We start from the raw sequence: 22,490 nt of genomic DNA on the forward strand, positions 1-22,490 counted from the left end.
CACTTGATTGTAAGTTTGAGAGCGAAGCCACATTTCAGTGAAGAGGGAATAAATAGAAAGAAATAAAGGGCAGAAAAACCTTACATAGCACATTTTTCAATGATGGGTCTGCTTTCCATTAAAGCAAACTGAGGCACGGCCCTAAAGAGAGCTCTGTGGGCACCGAGGCGGCCAGCTGAACCACACGAGGGGGGTTTTAACATAGTACAAATACTACACATAGTATAAGTTGACATGCAGGAACAAGAGAGCAATTAGCAGTGTGTGGTAGACCAAGACTCTGTGGATAGTTCCGTTTTATTGTGCACATTGTTCTGTATGCCAGTCCAGAGTGTAGAGGCTGCAGATGGTTTCAGTATATATACTGTATTATAAGAAAGCCAAGTAGTCTTTTGACTACACTTCATTAGCAAACTGCTTTTTGCACAATCCTTTATTTGAACAATTAACAAAATAGAATGCTGGAGGCTTAAAATTAAAAGACAGTATAGATTTTGTTTGTAGTTCAATATCCCAACAATTCCCAGCAGACAATAGTGTTAGGAGCACATACTGAAAAGAGACATTATTGAAGCATTTCACCAGCACATTTCCTGACCAGCCGTGACAGACTGAGATAAAACTATACAACAGAAAGGTGTCCGTTCAAAGTCCCGACTCTCAAACATTCAAAGGGGGAAAGAAAGAAACGATGCAAATCAACAATCTGTGCAGAAATGACTACAAAGCCTGCAGCACAACAGAACTGTCGTTAAGGTTATGGATGATGGAGATTACAGTGGCTGTCTAAATGGCATGCCTCCATTTCCTGTGTGGAATGAGTGGGGGACATGGCTACAAGACCTCAGGTGGAGAAGGCAAAATGAAGTTTGACTACAGACTGACAGAAAGGCAGCAGGGCCTGTTTAATGTGTCCTTTGGTTTATCTGGGAAACGTTTCTGAACTTGAACGCACAAGAAAAAGTCAATTCCACACGTTAAATGTTACAGCACATAGAAAACTAGTTCAAATCAAATGTGACATTTTGGTCAAATCCGACTTCTGAAATTGAAAGACTGAACCTGATCAGTCTTTGTGAATTTACTACTGTAAGAGACATGGTAAATTAAGTGAAAGGATTTGAGCTGCTGTTGGATCTACAGCAGGGAAATGTGGGACAAGCCCCTTCTCACCTGTGTAACGTTTTAACTGATGACAAGTACCTGTGAGAAAGTCTGTTTGAGACTAAAAGGAGGCTCTTTGTGGTTCAAAGTCAAAGTACAAAAGCCAAAGTCATGACGAAATACTCGAGCCGATTCTGTTTTGCAAAGTGGTAATACTCAGAATCAGACACCGGTGGTTGGAATGAAATGAGTTTTGAGCAAAAAATAAAATGTAAAGAGAAAATGACAAAATGGAAATAAATATCAAGCAAAGGAACTAGTTCAATTTTATTCATTGTTGTGCTTTAGCCTGTGTAATTTCTTTGCAAACACCAATTCAAATGCAAGCATATTTTTCTGTAGGGAGCGAGAACATGGGGACATCTGATACATGATCAATGAAAAAAAAACAAAAACTAACATCGTTTAGTAACTCAAACAAAAATCATCACAATCAATGAATGATCCAAAAATCTTCAACAAAAGCAAACACTATCTCCTTTTGTGCATATGTCCGGGGTCTTTTATGCAGAGCGCAGCACAGGTGTAGTCCCACTTCCCCTCAACGCTCAGTTTCCCTCGACTGGGAGGGAACGCAGAGCCACAAAAGAGTAAATACATAGGTGTCAGGTACATTCCCCTAACTCTTCACAGACATTAGACTTGCTGTTGGCGCCTGATTAGGGTTAGACTTTGTACACTGAGTGGAAAAACATCACACGTTGAACCTAAGGCAGCCCCCGCTTTCTGCTGAGTTGGGGGGTAAGAGGGGTGTTGTGGCTCAAAACTACACTGATAAGCCACCTATACACAGGTGGAACCTTTAGACAAGTAAAGACAAAAATGAATGGATAGAGAAGGAAATGTACAAAGTAAACGAGGGCAGGTTTTGCAGTGGAATCTGTCTTGATTGGTAGCCATCTCTCCAGTGCAAGAACTGAGTTGAAAAACTAGCGCAGTCCTTCAGGACCCAAACAAGTTTTCAGTCAGCTAGATTTTATATTTTTAGTCTTTTTTTTTTTACATTTTAATCTAAATATCTGCAAAATATGCATTTGCCTGTCATATTGTAATCATCGATCAGTTTATACTTTGTGCACAGAAGCATATTTGTTATTAAATTCTAAAGCGCATTAATATTTTTTTTTAGATAGTCTTTCTAAATCTAAACCCAGATACCGTCACGAGAATCTCTCAAACAAGGAAGCGGTTCAGTTCCCATTCAATGTACCACCGACCATGTTTTCCCCTGTTTTTGATGGCTCAAGTTGTACCTAGATTTAAAAGCATCGTAAAAGTGAGCAAATGGAGGAGTTGTTGGTGGCAGAGAAGATGATGATCTGGCCTTGGGAGGAGACACTCATGATAATGCTGGTGCTGGGCCTTCTCAATGCATGAGGGCAAATTCAAACAGGCTTTTTAACTGCTGCAAATTCATTGAGCCAACAGTTCTCCTTTACTAAAAGGCAAACACTGATATTTCTGGGTCATTCCCTTGAAAAGGTAATTCAAACAAAGTTACGTTAGCGGTCCACTTGCAGCCTGTGGCAGATAGTTCTTCCTGTTTGTGAGTCCACTGTTGTGAGCTGTGGGCTCAATCAGAGGAGAGTCTCAGGTCCGAACCCGTGAGCCCGACCATGCCTCCGTCTTTTCAACAGTCCTTCCTTGTTGCTTTAAAAGTTAAACAAAAAAGGACAAACAAAACAAACAGCAGTGGTGCACAGAGAAGAGAGCGCAGTCACAGGGAAATCTTTGTGAATGCAGCTTGTTTCTCTTCTTCCAAAAAGAAAAAAAAAAGATACAAGGAAAAAGGTGTTGGAAAAGCTGGTTCTCAGGAAAGCAGGGACAGGAGGGAAGAAGAGGAAAATCTTGCAAGAGAACAAGTTGGGCAGTGTTCCTGTTCATTAGTTTGGTGTGTGTTGGTGTCGTGTGGAGATGTACTGTACTGTCAACAAGTGCATTTGGAGCATGTATGTTTTGTGTGCGTTTGTGGATATATTCGGGTACTCTTGCATGTATGTAGGTGTGTGTGTGAGTGTGTGTGTGTGTGTGTGTGTGTGTGAGTGTGGGTGTGTGTCTACAGCAGGTCGACGCGGCGGTAGTACAACAGGTAGGCGGTGCGCTCTGCAGTCTGCTTCACCACATTGTACTGGTTGATGACCTTCACTATCTGGTCGTCAATGCGCAGCCAGCCGTTAAGACCAATGTGGAAGACATCCGTGGTGTAATGACCGCCTGTCGCGCTGTTCCCATGGTGATAGACAACTGGTTCAGATGAGAAAGGGGGAAAAATGACATTAGAGAGATATAGTATTGTAATGACTTAAATAGAGCATCCCACAACCTCATGGTTGGGCCGTACAGGGTCAGCAGTTTACTACAACAATGCTGGCAATATTATGGTGAAATTAACAATTTCCACAGCATGGTTCAAAAACAACATAATCACAAGCCCTTGCAGCAGATGTAATATTGTGTCTGAGATACAAGAACAACAAAATTCAAACCCACCTGCAAAGAGCCGGTAAGTTCTTTGGCCTTTCACAACTTTGCCCCGCACCCCAGAGGACAAAAGATCTGAAAGGAAATCATAGTCAGGAAACATTGCTCATTACACCAAAATGTTCTAAAGCATTACTTAAATACAGAATATGTGGCAGCATGTTTCTCTACTGCTTAATTTGTCTGCAGTGTAAATCTTAACAGACTTGAGTGAATGCTGCTTTAATGCTGATGCAGGACACAACAGCAGAGAAGCCTGGATGACAGTTTCGAGTTTGCACAATGTTGTTAACGTTTTAGTCTGGTGCAACAGAAAAAAACTCTAAATGTCATGTTACAAACTGCAGCTGCAACCTAAATTTAAGAAGCATATTCTGAGAAAATTGATTATGAATTTGTTTTGAACACCACTTCAACCATGTCATCATTTCTCATCGTGAACCTGACCCCTCCAAGGCTTTAGCAGCATGTTAATGATTTTGCAAAGCTGCGTAATGTGTCATTTAATGAATCACTCCACTGCCCTGTCTTTTGAATAATAAATAAGGTTTAGTCATTAAGGTGAACTTGGCTAACTCAGAAATAATGATCCACAGCTCCAACTGAGAATCCTGTGATTTGATCCCTTGGACCTTGTCTCTTATTGAGGCTTCAGTTCTCAAGAGAGTCTCAATAGAATATTTTGTACATGTGTCTTAAAACAAATATGGTTGTCATGATTAGGTAACGTCAACTTATAAAGAAACTAAAGCTTTTGTTAACATGGTTCACACACTACACGTTGCCATTCAGCGAATCATAAGTCCAGGGGTTACAACAAAGGTCTGGGGTGCTCGGTGACGTGCGTGCCCATACCTTTGCTGATTTCCAAGTCAACGGGATAATCAATGTTCTTGGTCAGTTTCTGGCAGCCTCCGGTCTTTTCAAAAACGAATCTCTTGAGATGGAGAACCAACACAGGGGGCAGCTCTTCCAGAGTCACCCTCCGACTGATCTCAATCTGAAAATGAGGACAAAAACAATAGAGACGTGCAGTCAGAGAACATGCTGTGAAGGTGATTAATTAACATCCACGAAGAGATTTACTAGAACAAGTAATGTGTAGTTGGAAAGGGCTGCCTGAGCCCTTCTAAGCAGTGACATTTGGGGGCTTTTAAAAGTAGAGAAGACGAGAGCCAGGCTGTAGAACAAACTAAGCTGTCTCTGAGATGACTGAGACCAGAACACGAGGTTTATGTGTTTCCAAAGAAGACTGTTCCAGCTTTAGAGCAGATGTTCCCTTGAAAAACACAATGAAACTCAAGACTATAAAAATCAATCAGTAGTTTCTCTGTAATTTGATGTTGTGTGACGCTGACCAGCAGTAAAACAGCAAAGTGTACTGATCATACCTCCTGCTTGGTTTTAGAAGTGTAGCCCTGGACCGACTCTCGTGCCACCAAGGTTTCTAGAGCCTCCTGGACAGTGCGGATCTTCTCCGACTGGATGTCCAGCTGCAGGGTGAAGAAGGGCTGCAGAGTGGCCGACTCTTTAGAGTTTTGTTGATACACCACCGATCTGACCAAGGAAAAGAAAAACAATGTTAGATAATAGAAAACATTATAGGTATAAAGTAATTTTAAAAAAAAAACATATGTTCCTTCTTATAACCGTGCCTCTTGTGACGATGGAACAAGAGACTGTCTGATTAAGAGAAAGAAATTGCTGTACCACGCCTAGGAAGGGAGACTGCCACTCAACAACACAGCTCCCATGGTAACGTGGACATAGTTTTACACGACATGCATTATTGATGTCTTTGTAGCCCGGTACAAGACGACACATTAGACTATACAAGTGCATCATTAGGACGTTTAAGCTTGTGTATTTTTATATGTACCTATATGTAAAAGAAATACCAGTGAGGCTTTGATGATCCTACATGACCTCTATCATTAGGGCTGGTATTTCTTGAGAAAGTAGCAAATGATAGCTAATTTATTAAACTTATACTGCTACATTTTTGCAACAAAGGCAGGATTTTACAGTCCTTAATCTCTAAAGTACAATTTGTTGGCATTCTCTGTTAATGTACAAAAAGTGTATTTATGTAATTGTAATAATTGAAGAGGCTTTTAAACTTTCCTGTTAAAAGAAAAAATCTAATCAACCCATCTGCTACAGATAGTTGAATGCTTCTGCTACAGCACATTAATAGTGAAATATAATTTTTAAAAAACAGATACACAAACCAATAACTTTGCCTAAAAATGCCCCTGGTTATTCCCGAGCTCAGTGGGCGCACACACCACGCTCTAAAAACACAGACTCCTGTATTCGTTTCTCTCTGGTCACAAACCATTTCTGAGAAAATAATCCTTTAAGACACTGTGCAACCAGTGTAGAACAAGCCTGCGCCAGACCAGAACCTCACACAACATATCATTTAGGCAGGTTCCTAACGTTCCAATTTGTCTGAAAGTCAAAACCTTTGTTTGTGAATGTGCGCCTGACGTATTGCTGTCGAGGCGTCTGACCTCACTGGGCCCACAGTGACTTTTATTCTGAAGGACGGTGACGAGTTCGACAAAAGCTGGAGAAGACTTGTGGCAGTATATAAGATATGTTTGGCCTTTTTTAAATGCCTTTATTGATAGAGAGGACAGCGAATAGTGTTGGAAAGAGGGGAAGAGAGAGTGGGTGGAGTTGAACCCTGCATGGAGGACTTCAGCCACTGAACATGGGTCGCCGTTTTAACCACTGAGCTAAACCAGCACTGAGCAGTTTGTAGTTCTTATGGTGGCATCACAAATCAAACTTTTAGTCAGAAGCTGTGTTAGCGTCAGAGGATTCAGCATCATCAATAACTGACAAACCTCCTCGCTACCTGTCACCACGATTCCTTCCTACACACAGGGCTCATTATTTTCAGTGCACATAAAAATGCACTTCTGAAACGCCTTCAAAACAGCCTGTCAACATACCTGATGTGCCCACCGAATATATCAGTGATGGGTGTGCGGACAAAGTCAGCTTGGCGAGTGATGGAAGTCTTGTTTCTTGGGCCAACTTGCTCCCACTCGTCCTCGCTGCCCTCTTCCTCCTTATCAGCGTCATCTTCCTCCACACCTGGCTGGGACTCTGGCCCGTTGGGCGTGGGAGCTTCTGTTCAAACAAAGCATGAAAGAAAAAAATATTTAGAGGTCAAATGTACAAAGTACTTCAAAATTAACTTCTCTACTCAATCCAATGTCGGTTTACAAGTTGACCAGATGACTTGGGAGTACTTTCAAATGTGTGAATTATTGATTAGAGCTGAGATCATCATTTGTGTGGGGGAATTGTGTACTATGATGCAGTGTGATGTTGCAGACAGTAATGAAATATACCTCTAAGATTCACGCAGACGAGCAAAGATGTGCTTGAGATAACTTGAACTAAACAGTATCTGGAATGACCTTATGTGCCTTGCGAGATTGTTTTAATATGGAAGTGGGAAAAACACTTACTCTCTTCCTGAGGCGAGATTAGTTTCTTCAATGCCAACATCTCCTCGTGTAATCCATTTAGAGTGAAGCCAAGATACTCCTCCGCATCCTCTTGTCGACCCTGCGAGTTGAGCACCAAGATGTCAGCACCAATTAAAAAAAAACGCCTACAGTAAAATAAAGCCGAGTGTGCACAGGTGAAAGTACATTTAATGAGAGAAACAGACAGGAAAGCGTGTTTTGAAAGTGAGACAGGATGAGTGTAAGCCTCATTAAATTTATAGATAAGCATCGCATTCCGCATGTTTAAGTTATTTCATTCATTAAAACTGAATCTGACTCAGCATGTGCAGAGCATGAGCTTCCTTTAATAAGGCGAGATCTGAAAAATGTGCATTAAAGGAAAAACAAGAACATTCTCTTCAAACACTGTACGATCCAGGGGAAGTGATTCAGAGAGTGTGATCATTAAAAACACCTTCAGCGTTGCTCACCTTTTCAGAGAGACTTGACTTGATTAGAGTGAGGAGTCTGTAAATGTAGGTCGGTTCAAAAGGTACTCCGGGCCGAATGTCTTTCATGACTTTATCACCAACAGCTGCGGACAGTTACAAATCATTCAATATGGTGATGCTGGCAGAACATGATACCAAATGTCTGTGGATGTGCGGCCTCACACCTTACCTTGCTGTTTGGCTTTAGATGGCACAGGCATGTTGTTGAACTCATTCACCAGCCTTACACTGTCAGGCACAAAGACACAATGGTGATGTCTGTGAGCTCTACACATCTCAGCGTTTTGACATTAGCTTGCAGAAATGCTACTTACAAGTTGTCTATCATGGGTGTGGAGGTACAGGGTCTCTGCGTTTCATTGTGCAGAGGAATGGACTTCATCAGGTGATACATGGGAGGACATGCAATCAGGGCCTGTAGGGTCTGAGTGTTCAAGAGTCAGGGAGGGAAACAGCTACGTCTATTTGTGTTCTGTTATTTTCCATTGTTTTCATATTTTAATGAGTAAAAGGGAAAGGTCCAAATAACTGGACAACAACAAATATAAGTCACTGATGTTTTGAGCTTTCTTTCATAACATGTCATTTTCCTGGATTTTCAGGAAATGTGTTGGCAGAGCCGATAAGTGGATTACTCAATCAAAAGAAAATTGTCAACATTTTTGAAAATCGGTTGGACATTTGAGCCATTTTTGGCAAAAATGTGGCTGTGGTTTGTTGGTTCCAGGTTCTTGCACGTTGCTGCCTCTCTTTAATATCTATGATATGAGGATCTTTGGGTTTTAAACTAGTGGATAGGCAAAAGATGCAGTTTTAAGACATCAAATTAATCTGAGAAATTGGGATGAGTATTTTTTAAGAAAGTTATCATATCAAACAATTAAAATATTCCCTGGTTGCTGCTCTATAATACAAATATTCACACACCACCTTGCCATGGATGGGGCAACTTTGTGGTATTTCGCACCAGTAGAAGCACTTATAAAGCAATCCACGACCTAACATCTGGAAACAGTGTTTTAGCCATGTAATAAAAACAAAACCAGAGTGAAAGGATACAGCGTTGATATAGCACCAGTTTCCCTTGTTGATCAGTCCTCTCGGCTGCAAAGACACTGGTTTATGTATCAACTTCACATTCTCAATAAGTTCTGGGGATTCAAAAAAACACAATCCTCTTAAACAACTTCAAAACACATGAAGACCGATAACAGCATGACTGTATGAGTGCATAGATTCAGTAACACTGTTATATAGTGGTTAATCATAAAGGACAACATGATATAATTACAACATGTACATTTTCACCCAACAGATGTTCCTTTTTCTATTCCTGCCTCTTGTGACAACAGCACAAGAGACGGTCTGAATAGGAGAAGAACATGCTGTACCACGCCTAGGAAGGGAGACTGTCATTCAAAACACAGCTCCCATGGTAACGTGGACATAGTTTAACAGTATTGATTCATTAAAAGAAAAAGCTGAGCACAACAACAAAGACATTTACACATATGACAATACAAAAAGTGATCTCTCTCCTGGTATTTATATAACATGCACTGATACGGAAATAATTTAACTGCCGTTTCAAAACAACCTAAACTACTTTCATCACATTGGCAACAGCACAGTTTTAAACTGGTTCATTTCTCTCAATCTCTCTTTTCTGCTGCTGTTAAATAAAAAACATTTATCATGTCAGCACATAAAATATCCTGACGTACTGTAGTTTTAAAGCAAAGGAGAAAAAAGCATCAAACATTTAAACCACACGGTGCCAGTTGGTATCAATAACCCACAGAGACATTAATCACTTCTCTTCTTGGAGAAAGGTGTGGCATGCTGTACTACAGGCAGTATTGTGTAACCTGACCTTCAGGCATTTCATTTCAAACTCAACACAATAAGTAATAAGCTTATCACGCAGCTGGTCTGTAGCTCTGCACTGTTCTTTCTTTTCAAAACAATATTAACTAAGAAGTAAAACTAAAGCTTATGACTTAAATGCACTCTACTAAAAACAGTGAGGACAACTTTCCTTCTGCCTGTACTCTCATTGCTGACTTCTGTCTATAGTCTGCAGTCAGTGTATCGAACTTCAGCAGCTCTGGCGTTTTAAAATAGCTGCTCTTGACTGATGGCTGCCCAGCTAAGGCCTGTTCAGCGTGTAAAACCACCTGAAGGTTTTCTGGTTCAAAAACATGCATGAGTAAAATCTTTGTCACAACAATGAACAGATTGTCTCTGTAAAATAAGAACTTACACCTGAAACGTGATCAAAGTGTTTGGTTAGACAGAAAAAAGTTTCCAAACCTTTCGGAGAGAAAAAGTGTACAACAGCCCAAACATGTGGACACACATGCAACATAATCAGATTAACTAGACAGACAAAGAAAACTTGAATGGGGAAAAAACAGTTCAGAGTGCCCTGGCCCTATAAAATACTAATAGCATCTTTTATCTTTTACAAATTCTTAAATAAATGAACATTGAAAGGGACCTCAAATCACACTTAACAGAGCTAGCTTGTGTGTTTACTTCAACTGATCCCTCTCCATATGAAGCCAAACCACAAATGTTTGGTCTGAGTTTACTGCCTGGATGGATAAAATCAATGAGATGTTTCAAGAAATCCCTTTCTCCTACTTTGGCTTAAATTATTGTTTCAATTCAGGAAATGTCAAAGCTGCAACTCTTTCTAGAAAACCCTGAATTTGTCCCAGACTATAACGTCCTGTAGAAACAGAATTAAGGTAATCATGGGGAAGCATCTCCCTGTGTTGGAGTTAAACATCTGATTGGCCAAATTCTCCCTCTCCCAATTAGTGATCAAAGTGAAAGTTTGGATTTTCATTATTACAAAGTGACATGCCAGCAATAGTTATTAGCAACTATTGTCCCTCTTTAAATGTCAAACTTGAAAAAGGGAAATACACGTTTAAAGGAAAAGGCCTTGACAATAACATGACAAAAAATAAAAACATGCACCTATGCTTTACTATGCTTTGTGAGCTTTGCAGAGTATTTCCCAGGCTATTCATAATGGTCTTGGATATCAACATACAGTGGTTTACACAATTGTGACTAATGATTTAATATTACAGCTATTTTGGGTGTAGTGCCACCATCTAGTGGCCATTTCCTATATTCCTTGAACATGAATGCAACATGCCTTTACATCTTTCCCTGGGGCAAAGCATTAATGCAATTGGCAGCTTAATCAATCACTTTGTTTGGCACACTTGTCACACATCTAAGATAATCATCAGCCAAGTGTGAAGTTTGGTGACTATTCCCTTCTATTTTTCCTCAGCTTATATTGTTTAAAAGCTTAAACACACATAGAAATACAAGCAGTATGAATTAGAGAATTGTCTCAACATTGCCCCCTAGTGGAGGGAGTTTGTCAGCATTCATTTGATTAGGAGTGATTATTTTTTATATATATATATATGATGAGCATCTTCATATAATACCTGCAAGTTTAGGGGCCATAGGATCCTCTGATACGTGGACAGGGCCATCTCTGACCTCCCCAACTTTCTCAGGCTGCTCTGGCGTAGCGAGGGCGGGGGACACCACCTCCACAACATTTTTCACCTCCACAAAGGCTTGAGGGCCCCCAGGCAGAGGCTTGGAGTTGTGGAAGAGGCTAGCCCAAGATTTGGGGAGGTTGGCAGTAGGTGCAGCTGGAATTGCAGGCGAATGGGCCTGCTCTGTCACTGCTGACGGGGCAGCAGAGTCTGGGGAGACCTGCTGAGCCCGCTCCCCACCCTCACAGTCTTCTTTGTGTCCATCTGCACTGACAGGAGTATCAGGCTCTGCTAGCCCGTTTGCCACCCCACTGTCTGCTAGCTCCCTTCCCTCCAGTTCAGTAGTCGTAATAGATGTGGCATCTGAGGGGGTGGCCACAGCAGCTGAAGGAGGAAGAGGTGATTTGGAGCATGGGCTTTGCGGAGTATCTGAAAGTTCGGGGCTCTGTGGAGCCAAATTATCTGGCTGCTGATCTGCAGTCCTTGGTCCCTCTGTCATCCCTCTGCTTTGAGAGGAGGATGAAGAGGAGGAAGTTGCATTGTTGCCATCTGATAAAGAGGCAGCTCCACCTGCTAAGTCCAAAGAAGAGTCATCAGGGCTATCACAAGTCCTCTGATTGGCAGTGGCTGTGGGGGCAAACTTGGCTGCTGCCACAGCAGCTGTTGATGTTGCCGTGGAGACAGGTCCAGGGGTGGACAGTTCAGCCCCTGACGACGTCTTACCGTCCACTTCTTCAGCACTGTGGTGTGGGCCACCGAGCGCGTGTCCGTTTACCAGTGCTGTCACAGGCGTCCCATCTGCTGCACTGCTGTTGTTGTTGTTGCCGCCGCCGGCCGATGGGTCCAGGTAGCTGTAATACCCCGGCGGCCGTTTTTTCTTTTTCTTCCTCTCTCGCTGCCCCAGACTGCCAGGGAGTCCGTCCATGTCCTGGCATGCCTGGTGATTGTCCAAGGCCGAGGCCTCCGAGTCAGGGCCATCCAGCGAGTTGAAGTGTGTCCCATCAGGGTCGTCAGCTGCTGGAGGAGACGTCTGCTGGGCCTTTTGGGCCGACTGGCAGCCCAGGATGAACTCTGGAGCCTGGGGGTTGAGGGTGCTCGATACTTTGAATAAAGGATCGTTCACCCCAACAGGCTTGGAGTCCATCACCTCGTCAACGCCAAACTCAATGTGCTGATAGTCTTCTGCTGCAGATAACATTTCAAACAATTAGAAACACAAAACAAATACAGCCTTTTCAAAATAAACATCAGATTTGTATTATAGCACTCCATCACCTAAAAGGGGCCGTGGGAGCTCTCTGACAGAATCAGACATACCAATAAAATGAAAAAACTGCTGCTAGATCTATTTCTGGCTCCAACAACAACAACTGTTGTGTCTATGCTAAACTCAACCACATTCCTCCTGGGCTTTTGTGGCTCCCAGGAATGCTGCTAACAAACAGAGAAGTAGGGGGATTCAACATTTAACATGTCCAATTAGAAAGAGGGACACAACCCTCTTAGAACTTGTTTAATTTATTAACGAGTAGCAGCCAGTAAACGGCCGCACTCGGGAAAGCTGTGACAGAAGTGTGTGGGGTTTTGGATAGTTTCCCTGATTTTCTTACTTTTTTTTTATTTCAACTTTGAACATTTGTTCATGTTGTCGGTTGTGTTTTCTGAATAAAATGAAGTTGGAATGAAAACAATGCATTTTGAGAATCTTACATATATGTGAGATTTATTGTCTCTCATCAGGGACTGCACAGCAAAGAGCACCGTTTCTTAAAAACTTGGCACTTTTCATATTTGCATTTTCTAATGTCACTGACTCCTTCCAACTTTTAAAACAAATGTAAAAGACACTAAAGTTTGTCAGCATTAAAAGACAAATGTACTTTTAGTTAAAATGTGTTGCTTAAGTAGTAATAATGCAGCAAGAGGCGCAAGGTGAAAAGGTGAAAAAACAGGAAACATTAGTAAGTGCAAATCAGAAAAAACAGACTTTTATCATGAGACAGCTGATCGGACACCACCCACACTGTAAACTCAGATAACTGCAGCGGTTAAGAGAATTAAAACAGCAGTTAACTTCCTAATGAGATTAGGAGATCTTCTGTTAGTGTTACTGAAATCACACTTCATGGCTGTAAGATGCATTCAGCAGGAAAACCTTAATAATGTAAGGCTAAAATAAGTACACACGTGTTAGCAATCAAATAAAACCATCACTATGCCCTTAGTAAATAAGCTGTCATCGTTAAATCATCTTTAATTCAATCAGATTTTAATCAAACTTAAGGTCTGCAGAGGTGAAAATGCATTATATGCAAGAGGAGATAAGATACTCGACAGTATCTTGAGCATGCAAAGCTCTACAGATTTTAACAACAGGCAAGAGAAAGAATACAGGCACAAGATTTAGAAAGCCACCAGTTTTTGAAACCTGGATTTTGAGTTTTACAGCAAACGTACAACAGCTAGTCAAGCCACAGGGTGTCGGACTCCTCAACTCACCGCAAACCTGCAGTCCCATAGACTCCATTATATAAGGTACAGCAGGAGTGCAGTAACTTCCTAAATAATCAATACAAATCAAGGTAAGGCAATTGTCATGTGCAAACGGGTACCATTTCAAAGACAGGTGGCTGATTTTACATTTTTAATTTGGTTGCCTGATATTTAAAAAATAGAAAATAGCTGAAGTTTTCTATTCTTCAAATAAATAATGAATATCTATTTTGAGATGTACTCTTCTGTTAACAGTATATACTCTTTGTGTTAACGTATCAAAAAATTAAAAACATAAAAACCATCTCAGGCAACTCAGGTCAGCTCAGTCTGGGCTTCTATGTACATTTTAAAGACCTGCTACAACTACAGTGATGTTAACATAAAATATGAACATACCCAGCTCCTGGGAGAGGGTAGGGTATTTTGACAATAATAACATTTCTAAGGAAAACAATACTAGCAAACTAGAGTATGTGAAATGTACATACCAGAAGACTGACTGACACATGGGACTTTGTCATTGAACGGAGGAAGCTGTGAGGAGACGAAACACAACAATTAGGAGTAAAAACAGAATTGCTCAACACTGGTGGGATAAAATTAGAAAGAGCTGTAAAACAGTGGATTTTTTTTTGCCATGAGTTTGGCAAAGAGACAGACTAGCAAGAGTTAAAATACACAAGCTGAATATCTAAAACCATTTGAATGCAAAGAGCCAAAAATGGCAATAGTCATATGCAATGATAGAAGGTTTAGACATTGTTCATTTTTAAAGGAGCTATATACATTAAGAAAAAGAAAACGGCACTTATCCATGGCATCTTTGTATAACAGCAAAACCTTTTAACCAACATGGAGCTTTAGTTCAAGAGTTGTGTATAAGGACTATTGTTTGTCATGAATTACACTTCCAATGAACCCTGTTGCTTCCTGCTGACCAGCAGATGTGTCTACTCCTTTTAAAAAGGTCAACCATGATGACTCATTAATGTAAAAAACTAAGCGTAATCAGGCTCCTTACCTCAACGTAACATCGTGGAGTCACAAAAAACTGATTGATCTCATCTGGGCTGAACTCCCCGAAGATGTACTGTGGAGAGAAACCAAAAGAAACCATTAGTTTAAAAGGACAGGCGATATTGCAGATCCACTTTGCTCAAAATATTATCTTTTGATGTGATGAGTATTTAATTTTGAGAAATTGTTCATCAATTGCTTGAAAGCCTACTTAGGAAGTCCCACAACCGAACGTCAAAGAAAAGTCAAATAGCACACACAGAGAATGATAGGTCTTTCCCCTTCATAACTGGAACTGTTTCAAAAGGCAGTCACTGGATATCTAGGTAAGAGGGTTATTACTAGAGTCAGTCATCAGCCAGCCAAGACCTCAATGCAAGGTTGTACAAAAGGTAAAGCACAACACAAAGTGATGAGTCATGCCATGTTACACATAAACACACACAGCTCAGATTATATTCCAGGACAGTGGCCTTAAGTGAAGTAGGTTTATGAGTTGTTAACACAGGTAATACAAAGATCACCCACATCTCTGAAATCAAACCAAGTGTTACATGCTCGTAACGTCATGAACTCTGTTGTCTAAACGTCTCAGATGAAAGAGATATTTGAATATTTAAAAAACCACCCATAAAAATTCTCCGCCTACAAGCAATCTTTACATCACTTGGAAATACAGAGCATTAAATTGTCAATAATTAAATGACAAATGAGTCACTTAATTCAAAAGCACTGGTGGCCGATTGCTGCCACATTTCTCATAGACACATAATGAGATATCTGTTGTGTTACAAAATACAGCCTCGGGGAAAAAAACACATTGACAACAAAGCTTTACCAAACTGTTAATTACAGGGTGCTTTATAATGTTTGTTATTTTGAACACCAATTGTATTTATGTTGTAAAAACTGGCTGACAATAATTACCTTTAACACAGTTACACCTCATTCACAACAACTTTCTTTCAATTGCTGGGCATACACAACACAACATAATCTATTTTGGTAAACCTTGTTTAAACACAGAAGGCGAACTGATGAGGAAACAATGCTCTCCAATAACACTGCAGTGTTATTCTTTATGCCACAGCTGCCGGATTGTAGCAAAAACCACAATCCCGATCATTTTGAGCATCCTCGCTGCTCCACAGAAAAGACTTGGACAATGATAATAATTATCCTGCCCATCCGATCTGTTTTACTGAATACATCTTTTTTCTGTACCATCCAGAAAGTGTTGTTGTGTACTCCTTGCCTGAATACATGTTTATGTGTTTGGGAAAAGAAGTATGAAGGGAACAATAATAGTTTCTTGTTTTGGTAACTTTAGTAAATACAACATTGATCAGTGGCTGCATAATCTAAAAGATGTCTAACAGTCCAACAAATGTCTACGAGGTTTTTTTTAAAATTTAAATTTGTTGACAAAAGCAAGCTATGAAAGGCAGAAAAGGCATGTTAATTCACAGTGCTCAAAGGAGACCTGCAGCTTCTGGCAATCTTTAAAGCAGATTGTTTTCTTGCGTGATACTCGATGCGTGAGGCGACATTGTGATTCAATCAACACCTCAAATGTCAATATGACAACTTTGACCATTCTGTTCGTTTTTATACACTTAACTGATGATTGAATCTTTGAACGCTCAAAATTATAATAATTTCAACCAGATTATGTGAACTACAAACATTCTCAGAAAAGTGTTGTTACAATGACCTCCTGCAGCACTACACCTGGATGACAGTAAGACAATGGTGGCTGGTTTTTACCATTTTTATGGTGAGGTTTGTCTTATTTATTCCCATGATTTCACCATAAACTTGTGGTTAATCACCTGCACACACTAAAAGAGATATTACCGCCTAATTATAATTTTTATCTGCTAGAGATGAACAGCATTTACATATACACATACTTGTGTACATATAAGTTTCATGGAAGATCTGTTAGATCGTTACTCTAAACCTACGAGATTGGTAATCAGATAAAAGAGGAACAAGTTAGAGAGCTGTCTTACATACATAATCACTTACCTGAAGCTAACAACACAAGCTCTTACTTTTAAAAAAAACTACATTTCAGCACCACACATACAGGCTTGAAGACTTTTTCAGAGTTAAGTGCCGTTCTTACACTGCACCCTTAAGACTCAATTTGCACTCAGGTGTTTGTTTAAACAACCCTAGTAATGGGAAAACCAAGAGGTTGATAAACAGGCACTGGTACTGTAGAAGGATAGGCAGGTAAACTACACGTCTGATCCACACAGAATTTAAGTACAAAAAATAAAACATTGCCACCCAAGTTTCCACATGTTCATACGAAATTTAAAGCAGTGGAGAAAAGGTGAAATGAACTCAGTAGCCATGCTGTTAATCCTCTCGGTGCGACGTGAAAGGGGAGGCACACAGAAAAGAAAGTGCAACTCAAGCATATGTAACTCTTTGCAAATGAGGCCCCACGCAAGGGCCCACATTGCTGAAATGGCACTACAAGCGACAAACAGCCAGCCGTAATCCAACGGCCTTGGGATGGCTAATACAATCACAACAGAAAGAATGTCCCTTTGCTTCTTTCTGCAGGCGTGCCACACGTACCACACTAAGCTTCCCTTGCTGTTTGTTTGGACTGAGGATTACCACAAATTAGCCATCTGTATGATTTCAACACCGTTTAGTGACGACATCACAAACTTCTCCGCATGCACACACATATACATCAGAGCTATAGGAAGGGTCAACCCAGGCGTAACCCAGGCAATTGTTGGAATAGTGTAAGAATATGATATACAGACATTCAATTTAGGCTTTACTACTATCTACACATCATGTCTCATTAGTTACAAGTGCAATGACCTAGATCAGGAGGTCTCAAGAGACAGATTCTAGTATTTACATTAAGATAATTTATAATTCCTCTATAGAGATTTTTCAACTTGTACTGAAATTATCAGGCCAACAGCTTTGAACCGAAACACTCACAACACCCCAAAAAGGGACTGTAGGATCACAGAGAGGTCACATTTGTTTGCTCCAACATGTAGCAAAAAGTAACAACATAAATCATGACATTTAGAACAACTCAATCTAATACATGACATGGTTCTTAACACCTGACGCACTAAGCAATGAAGTGTTTTATCTGCCCCTGAATTACGCAATATACACGTCTGGTATTTCGACATACCGTCAAGCTACCCAGATAACTCTGAGACATGTTATGAAATAACTCCTGAAATTTAAAGTTTACTTCTAGATATCAAAACACAAGACTTTATGAATATAATCCAACTTGGAATTTGTATGTATGAATGGGGTTGTGTATGTTCACTTCTGTATCTTAACAGAACCAACCGTCCGACATTCAAACCAACCTCATGTCATGACTGGCCATTTGCACATAGGTGAAAGATAATGCACATCTGCCACTGCCAAAGTTTCTCTTTGTGTGCCAACAAACAACTTCTTTTCTTGTGCAAACCGGCTGTACTACGACCAAAAAAAAATGCACTGTTGCTCAAACAATCTTTGTACTTAAAACGCAACAAGGGAAACAGACGGCACTACTGACCTTATTCTCTTAAACTGGTATGCAGAGTTATTAATGGACAACTTGGCTGAGCATGAAAATGCTGCACTGCCACTACAAATAAGGTCAGACTAGTTTTCAATGAATCTCTGTTGCATGCCTGTGCCTGTATATTGGTGTTATGTAGTAATAGGATGACATATGATTACAAAGGAGGAATACAAAGGAGTATGACTCTGGCAGAAAGGAATCACTGGCATTTATTTCTGTTAAAGACAGGTGCTATCAGAAACAAGCATCTGCTTAGTTTAACGATGGAGCAACACGTCCATCTATTGTTATAACTACCAAGTCCTTTTAAGTTCAGTTGTTAGGTTAATTGAACATTCGCACTCCTGCTAGCTTAGAGGATAAAAGTAGGATTTTAACAATTTCTTCCCCACCACAATATAATCCTATGGTCAAATAGCACTATGCAAGTTTATCTATATAACTCTTTCTACGGTGCCCTTTAATCTACAACTCATTCTACTTTATATATTTATGTTCCATTCCTATTAAAGCAGTTTGGCAGAGGTGTTGTTTTAACTTTGAGGCTGTAGTTTGAGATGCTGTTGAATTTTTGGTGCATAATTGCAATGTGTTTGTAACATTTAGTCGAGTCTCCTGAGAAAACATTTTCATCAAGTGCTCTCTGCAACCAGCTTGTGTGGAGCTGAAAACAATTACTAAATTAATCAGCAGCTATTTTGATAATCCACTGCTTCTGTTTTTTTCTCTCGACTGATAGCAGGCTGAGTATCTTTGGGTTTTGAACTTTTCGTCAGTCAAAACAAGACACTTGAAGACCTTGGACTCTGGGATTTGTTATTATTTTTGTTTTATTAACAGGCCAAAGAATTACTAGAGAAAATAATCAGAAGAGTTGTCAATAATTAACAAATAGAGTGTTGCAGCTGCATTTTTTGTATTCTAGGTTCTGATATTTGATTGTCAGTGGCATGCTAACATGAGCCATCTTGGCATGCATTCAGGTGGAATGATAATCTGTCAACATTTAGCATGTTAGTGGGATATGGTAATGCTAACATGCCAAACAAAGCTGCAGCGAAATAACTTCCTAGGTTTGCATTAGTCTTGTTGTTAATGCATGTTGGAAAAGAGGTGAACTTGACCTTTCGGTAAGGGAATATGAAAATTCAAGGACTCAGCAAAATGTTAGCATTCATTCCACATATGCCCACGAATGTCTATTGAGACATTTCAGTCTAGACTTAAAAACCATGACCCCAGGAAAGAAACCGAAGCTACACTTCTGGTGCATTCTCATTTGGTATGCATTTGGCATGACTAAGCTAAAAACTATTGGCCACTTGAATGATGGTCTGATTTGTTTGTGCAGACAGTGTGAAGTTTTCCCAAGGGGAGTGGTAAGGATTACTATCCCACTCACAGATTTATGCTTTGGTGGAACGCTGGGCTGAACCAACCAGAGACATTATAAAAATAAGGAGAGTGTTGCAACATGAGTTTAATGTTGCAAAAGCCATACCATTCTAAGGGGTGACTCCTTCCCTTTTACAATGAACACAGACCATGTGGTTTCTTCGGAAACTTCCCCATAACAGGATTTTAATCTCTGGAGAGAGACAGGCTGATATCAATGTACATACAGCACTGCTTTACTAATGTAATGAGAGAAATAGACTGCAATTGCCCGTTATAGTGCCTGTAGGCAAACAGATTGAAAAACCCTACACACCTAAATCTAAAGACAGTGGTTCACATCTAATTAGTGACACAGTACATAGCCTTATTTACAACCAAAGACCAAATAATTGGTGTCATGCTTATGTTCTTATGAGACATTTATAAGACAGTGTTGAAGGGATAATACGTTTTTCTTCTTTAGAGTCTGCAATTTCCTTCTTGAATGTCAGAAAATAAATAGATTTTTGTCTTAATTTAAAACTTTATTTCTGTCGTGGGTTAAACTTCCTAGAAAAATCCCAGTTGCGAGATTAAAGCAGTTTTTTCTTAACTACATATGTTGATAAAGAACAGTATTTACAAGTATTTCAAGAATGACCTGTTTTGCTAAGTTAACTCTCAGAAGAGTGATGTCCCTTTGCCTGCTGGTGTATCTTGTTCTGACACAGATTATTTGCCTGCCCCACCTGTTTATCAACTTTTTTTTTCATGTAAATTTGTTTCTCTCTATTTCAGTTTCAATATTATTCTCTTGTCCTACACATTTATCAATATCAATGAGACAGTTCATACTTTTATGCAGGGGGCACACCGTTATAAGGGTGTTTTTGTAACACAGGAAAAGTGGTTGCCAAATCAGGCAAGCAGTCCAAATTAAATAGTTGACAGAGGTCCAAATCTGATTGCAGAGAAAAATAGGCAACTGTTAATGTAAGACTGTCTACCTGTCTATCAATACTTATTTTTGAGTAATTGAAAATGTTTTAGTATCATGCTATGCCATTTTTATAGAATATTACAATTAATGCCCTATTATGGTAAGACTCTTCTATATCACTGGGTACATGTAAGATCATTTATTCTACAGGACAAGTACTCTTTGACTGACCATCATAAAGCTTAACAGTGTGAAACATGCTAAAATGGGTATTCCCCTTACACACTTTCACATTGCTTAACATTGAGCCAATAGAAACACAAAGCTTCAAGGCCAGGAAGAAAGTGAAGCATGCAGAATTAAGTTTTCAGTGAGGTTTCCCTTCTAAGGGTCGTGAGCTGTGTTTCGATTATTGAACTGTCAGTCAGAGTTTAAAGTATGAAGCAGGTCTCCTTATCTTAAGTTTTATTTTCATTGTTTGGATTTTTATTCTTAAGTTTAACATATATTTAGTAAACTTCTAGAAACTTCAGACTTGGCATGCCTCTGCATGCATAGCTAGAGTTAAAATGGGCCTTCCCACATGATAGCTAACTCTCACAGAAATGGGACCAAAGTTGATCAGTTACATACAATCAAAGTCACACGGGGAGTGGTGTTGTAACAGTACTCTCACCATGCAGTGTGCAAGCTCCTGTTTTTTAATTGTTTTCATTTAAATAAATCTTCTCCATCAACGAAGGCCCACACTGTCGCATTTGTGTTTGGCTAACCAGCTAGCGGACTGCAAAGTATAACCACACCACCTGTGTAAAGCTGTTAGCTTGCTAAAAGCTAAGTGAACAGCGTGAAATAGTCATATCCAGGGTCACAACTGCGTAAAAAGGGTATATTAACACATGCAAAACACTCCAAAAACAGTTATTATGCTTCCTAACTATACAGAGCAATACTAATTTGCAGTTACTACCAGTTATGAAAATATGCGCTTGGGGAAGGCCTGTCGCAGCACAGAGCAGGTGGGCCATGCATACACGCAGCAGTTTTCTGTGCCACTTTTCTCAGAGAAATAACACATGACATTTGCGTGATAACACAACGAAGTGCCGCAAACATAATATTAAGCACGCTTTTATATCATTTAGCTTTACGTGGCTGTCATATCCAAAAACCCTGCTGCAAATACTACAGCTGTCTTATTTGAATGGAGGGACCTGGGGCCTGTTAGCTGCCATGCTGGTTGTGTTTCAATGAGGCTTAGGGGGGCATTAGCAAGCACTTTTCTGTACTTACATTTTCAATGACACGACAAGCCAGATGTTCTAATTAAAAACACACACCTGGCCAAATTGCTACTATATTACGGTACTGCTTAAAGTTCGAATGGTGTGCAAAAGAGGGGTTGTAATTAGAATATAAATAACGTTGCACGGCGTGCAGCAGGAGTTGTTTTGCAGGCTAACATTAGCCAGCTAGCTTAGCTACCTGGTTGCTGTAAGAAGCCATGCTCCCGGTGAGATTTTCTCTCCTCCGCTGACAAGATGAAAACTCTCCCGGGAAGGTGTTGCAGGTTTGTAATGACAGTTACAAAAGGTGTCCTACTTCGACGTCATTGTCATTATCCCAACGTTGTCCTGGCAGTCGTGAGTTTTGATCCATGTAATGCATCAGCACTTCATGCTGCTCGCCTTGCCGTCACCGCCATTTCTGTCTAGCCTCTTCCTCGCTTGCTAGCCAAGCAAGCGCGCGGTCGGTTGGTTGTAGTGGAAGCGTGAGCTCAAGGAATAACGAGAAACACTTCCGGTGACCACTGGCCGTCGGAATTCACAATAAAAGTCGTGTTCATTTTTAACCACAGATGTTCTCCTCAAGAGATGTACAGTGGCCTGTGACCCCTGGCCTGTATAGAGAGCAACAAATATA

General features: G+C 40.2%; 1 protein-coding gene across 2 annotated transcripts; it reads right to left on the minus strand.

The window, feature by feature from the left end:
* Positions 1 to 278: 278 nt before the first annotated feature.
* Positions 279 to 22,286, minus strand: usp10 (ubiquitin specific peptidase 10). Of its 2 annotated transcripts, none has more exons than XM_069659348.1 (15): positions 22,053 to 22,286; positions 14,678 to 14,746; positions 14,145 to 14,190; positions 13,660 to 13,719; positions 11,104 to 12,342; positions 8,687 to 8,778; positions 7,942 to 8,051; positions 7,797 to 7,855; positions 7,607 to 7,710; positions 7,134 to 7,233; positions 6,609 to 6,789; positions 5,037 to 5,202; positions 4,501 to 4,645; positions 3,655 to 3,720; positions 279 to 3,408 (listed from the first exon to the last, which is right to left on the minus strand). In XM_069659348.1, the coding sequence occupies exons 1-15, from the start codon at positions 22,071 to 22,073 to the stop codon at positions 3,221 to 3,223; spliced, it is 2,646 nt and encodes an 881-aa protein (XP_069515449.1). In that variant the 5' UTR covers positions 22,074 to 22,286; the 3' UTR covers positions 279 to 3,220. The 2 variants fall into 2 exon arrangements, with proteins under 2 accessions (XP_069515449.1, XP_069515448.1); XM_069659347.1 differs by having other exon boundaries at positions 11,104 to 12,345.
* Positions 22,287 to 22,490: the final 204 nt, after the last annotated feature.

The sequence above is a fragment of the Semicossyphus pulcher genome, unplaced genomic scaffold (assembly GCF_022749685.1).
Source record: "Semicossyphus pulcher isolate SPU_LCO1_2020_fin unplaced genomic scaffold, fSemPul1.0.p SCAF_1, whole genome shotgun sequence".
Classification (NCBI taxonomy): domain Eukaryota; kingdom Metazoa; phylum Chordata; class Actinopteri; order Labriformes; family Labridae; genus Semicossyphus; species Semicossyphus pulcher.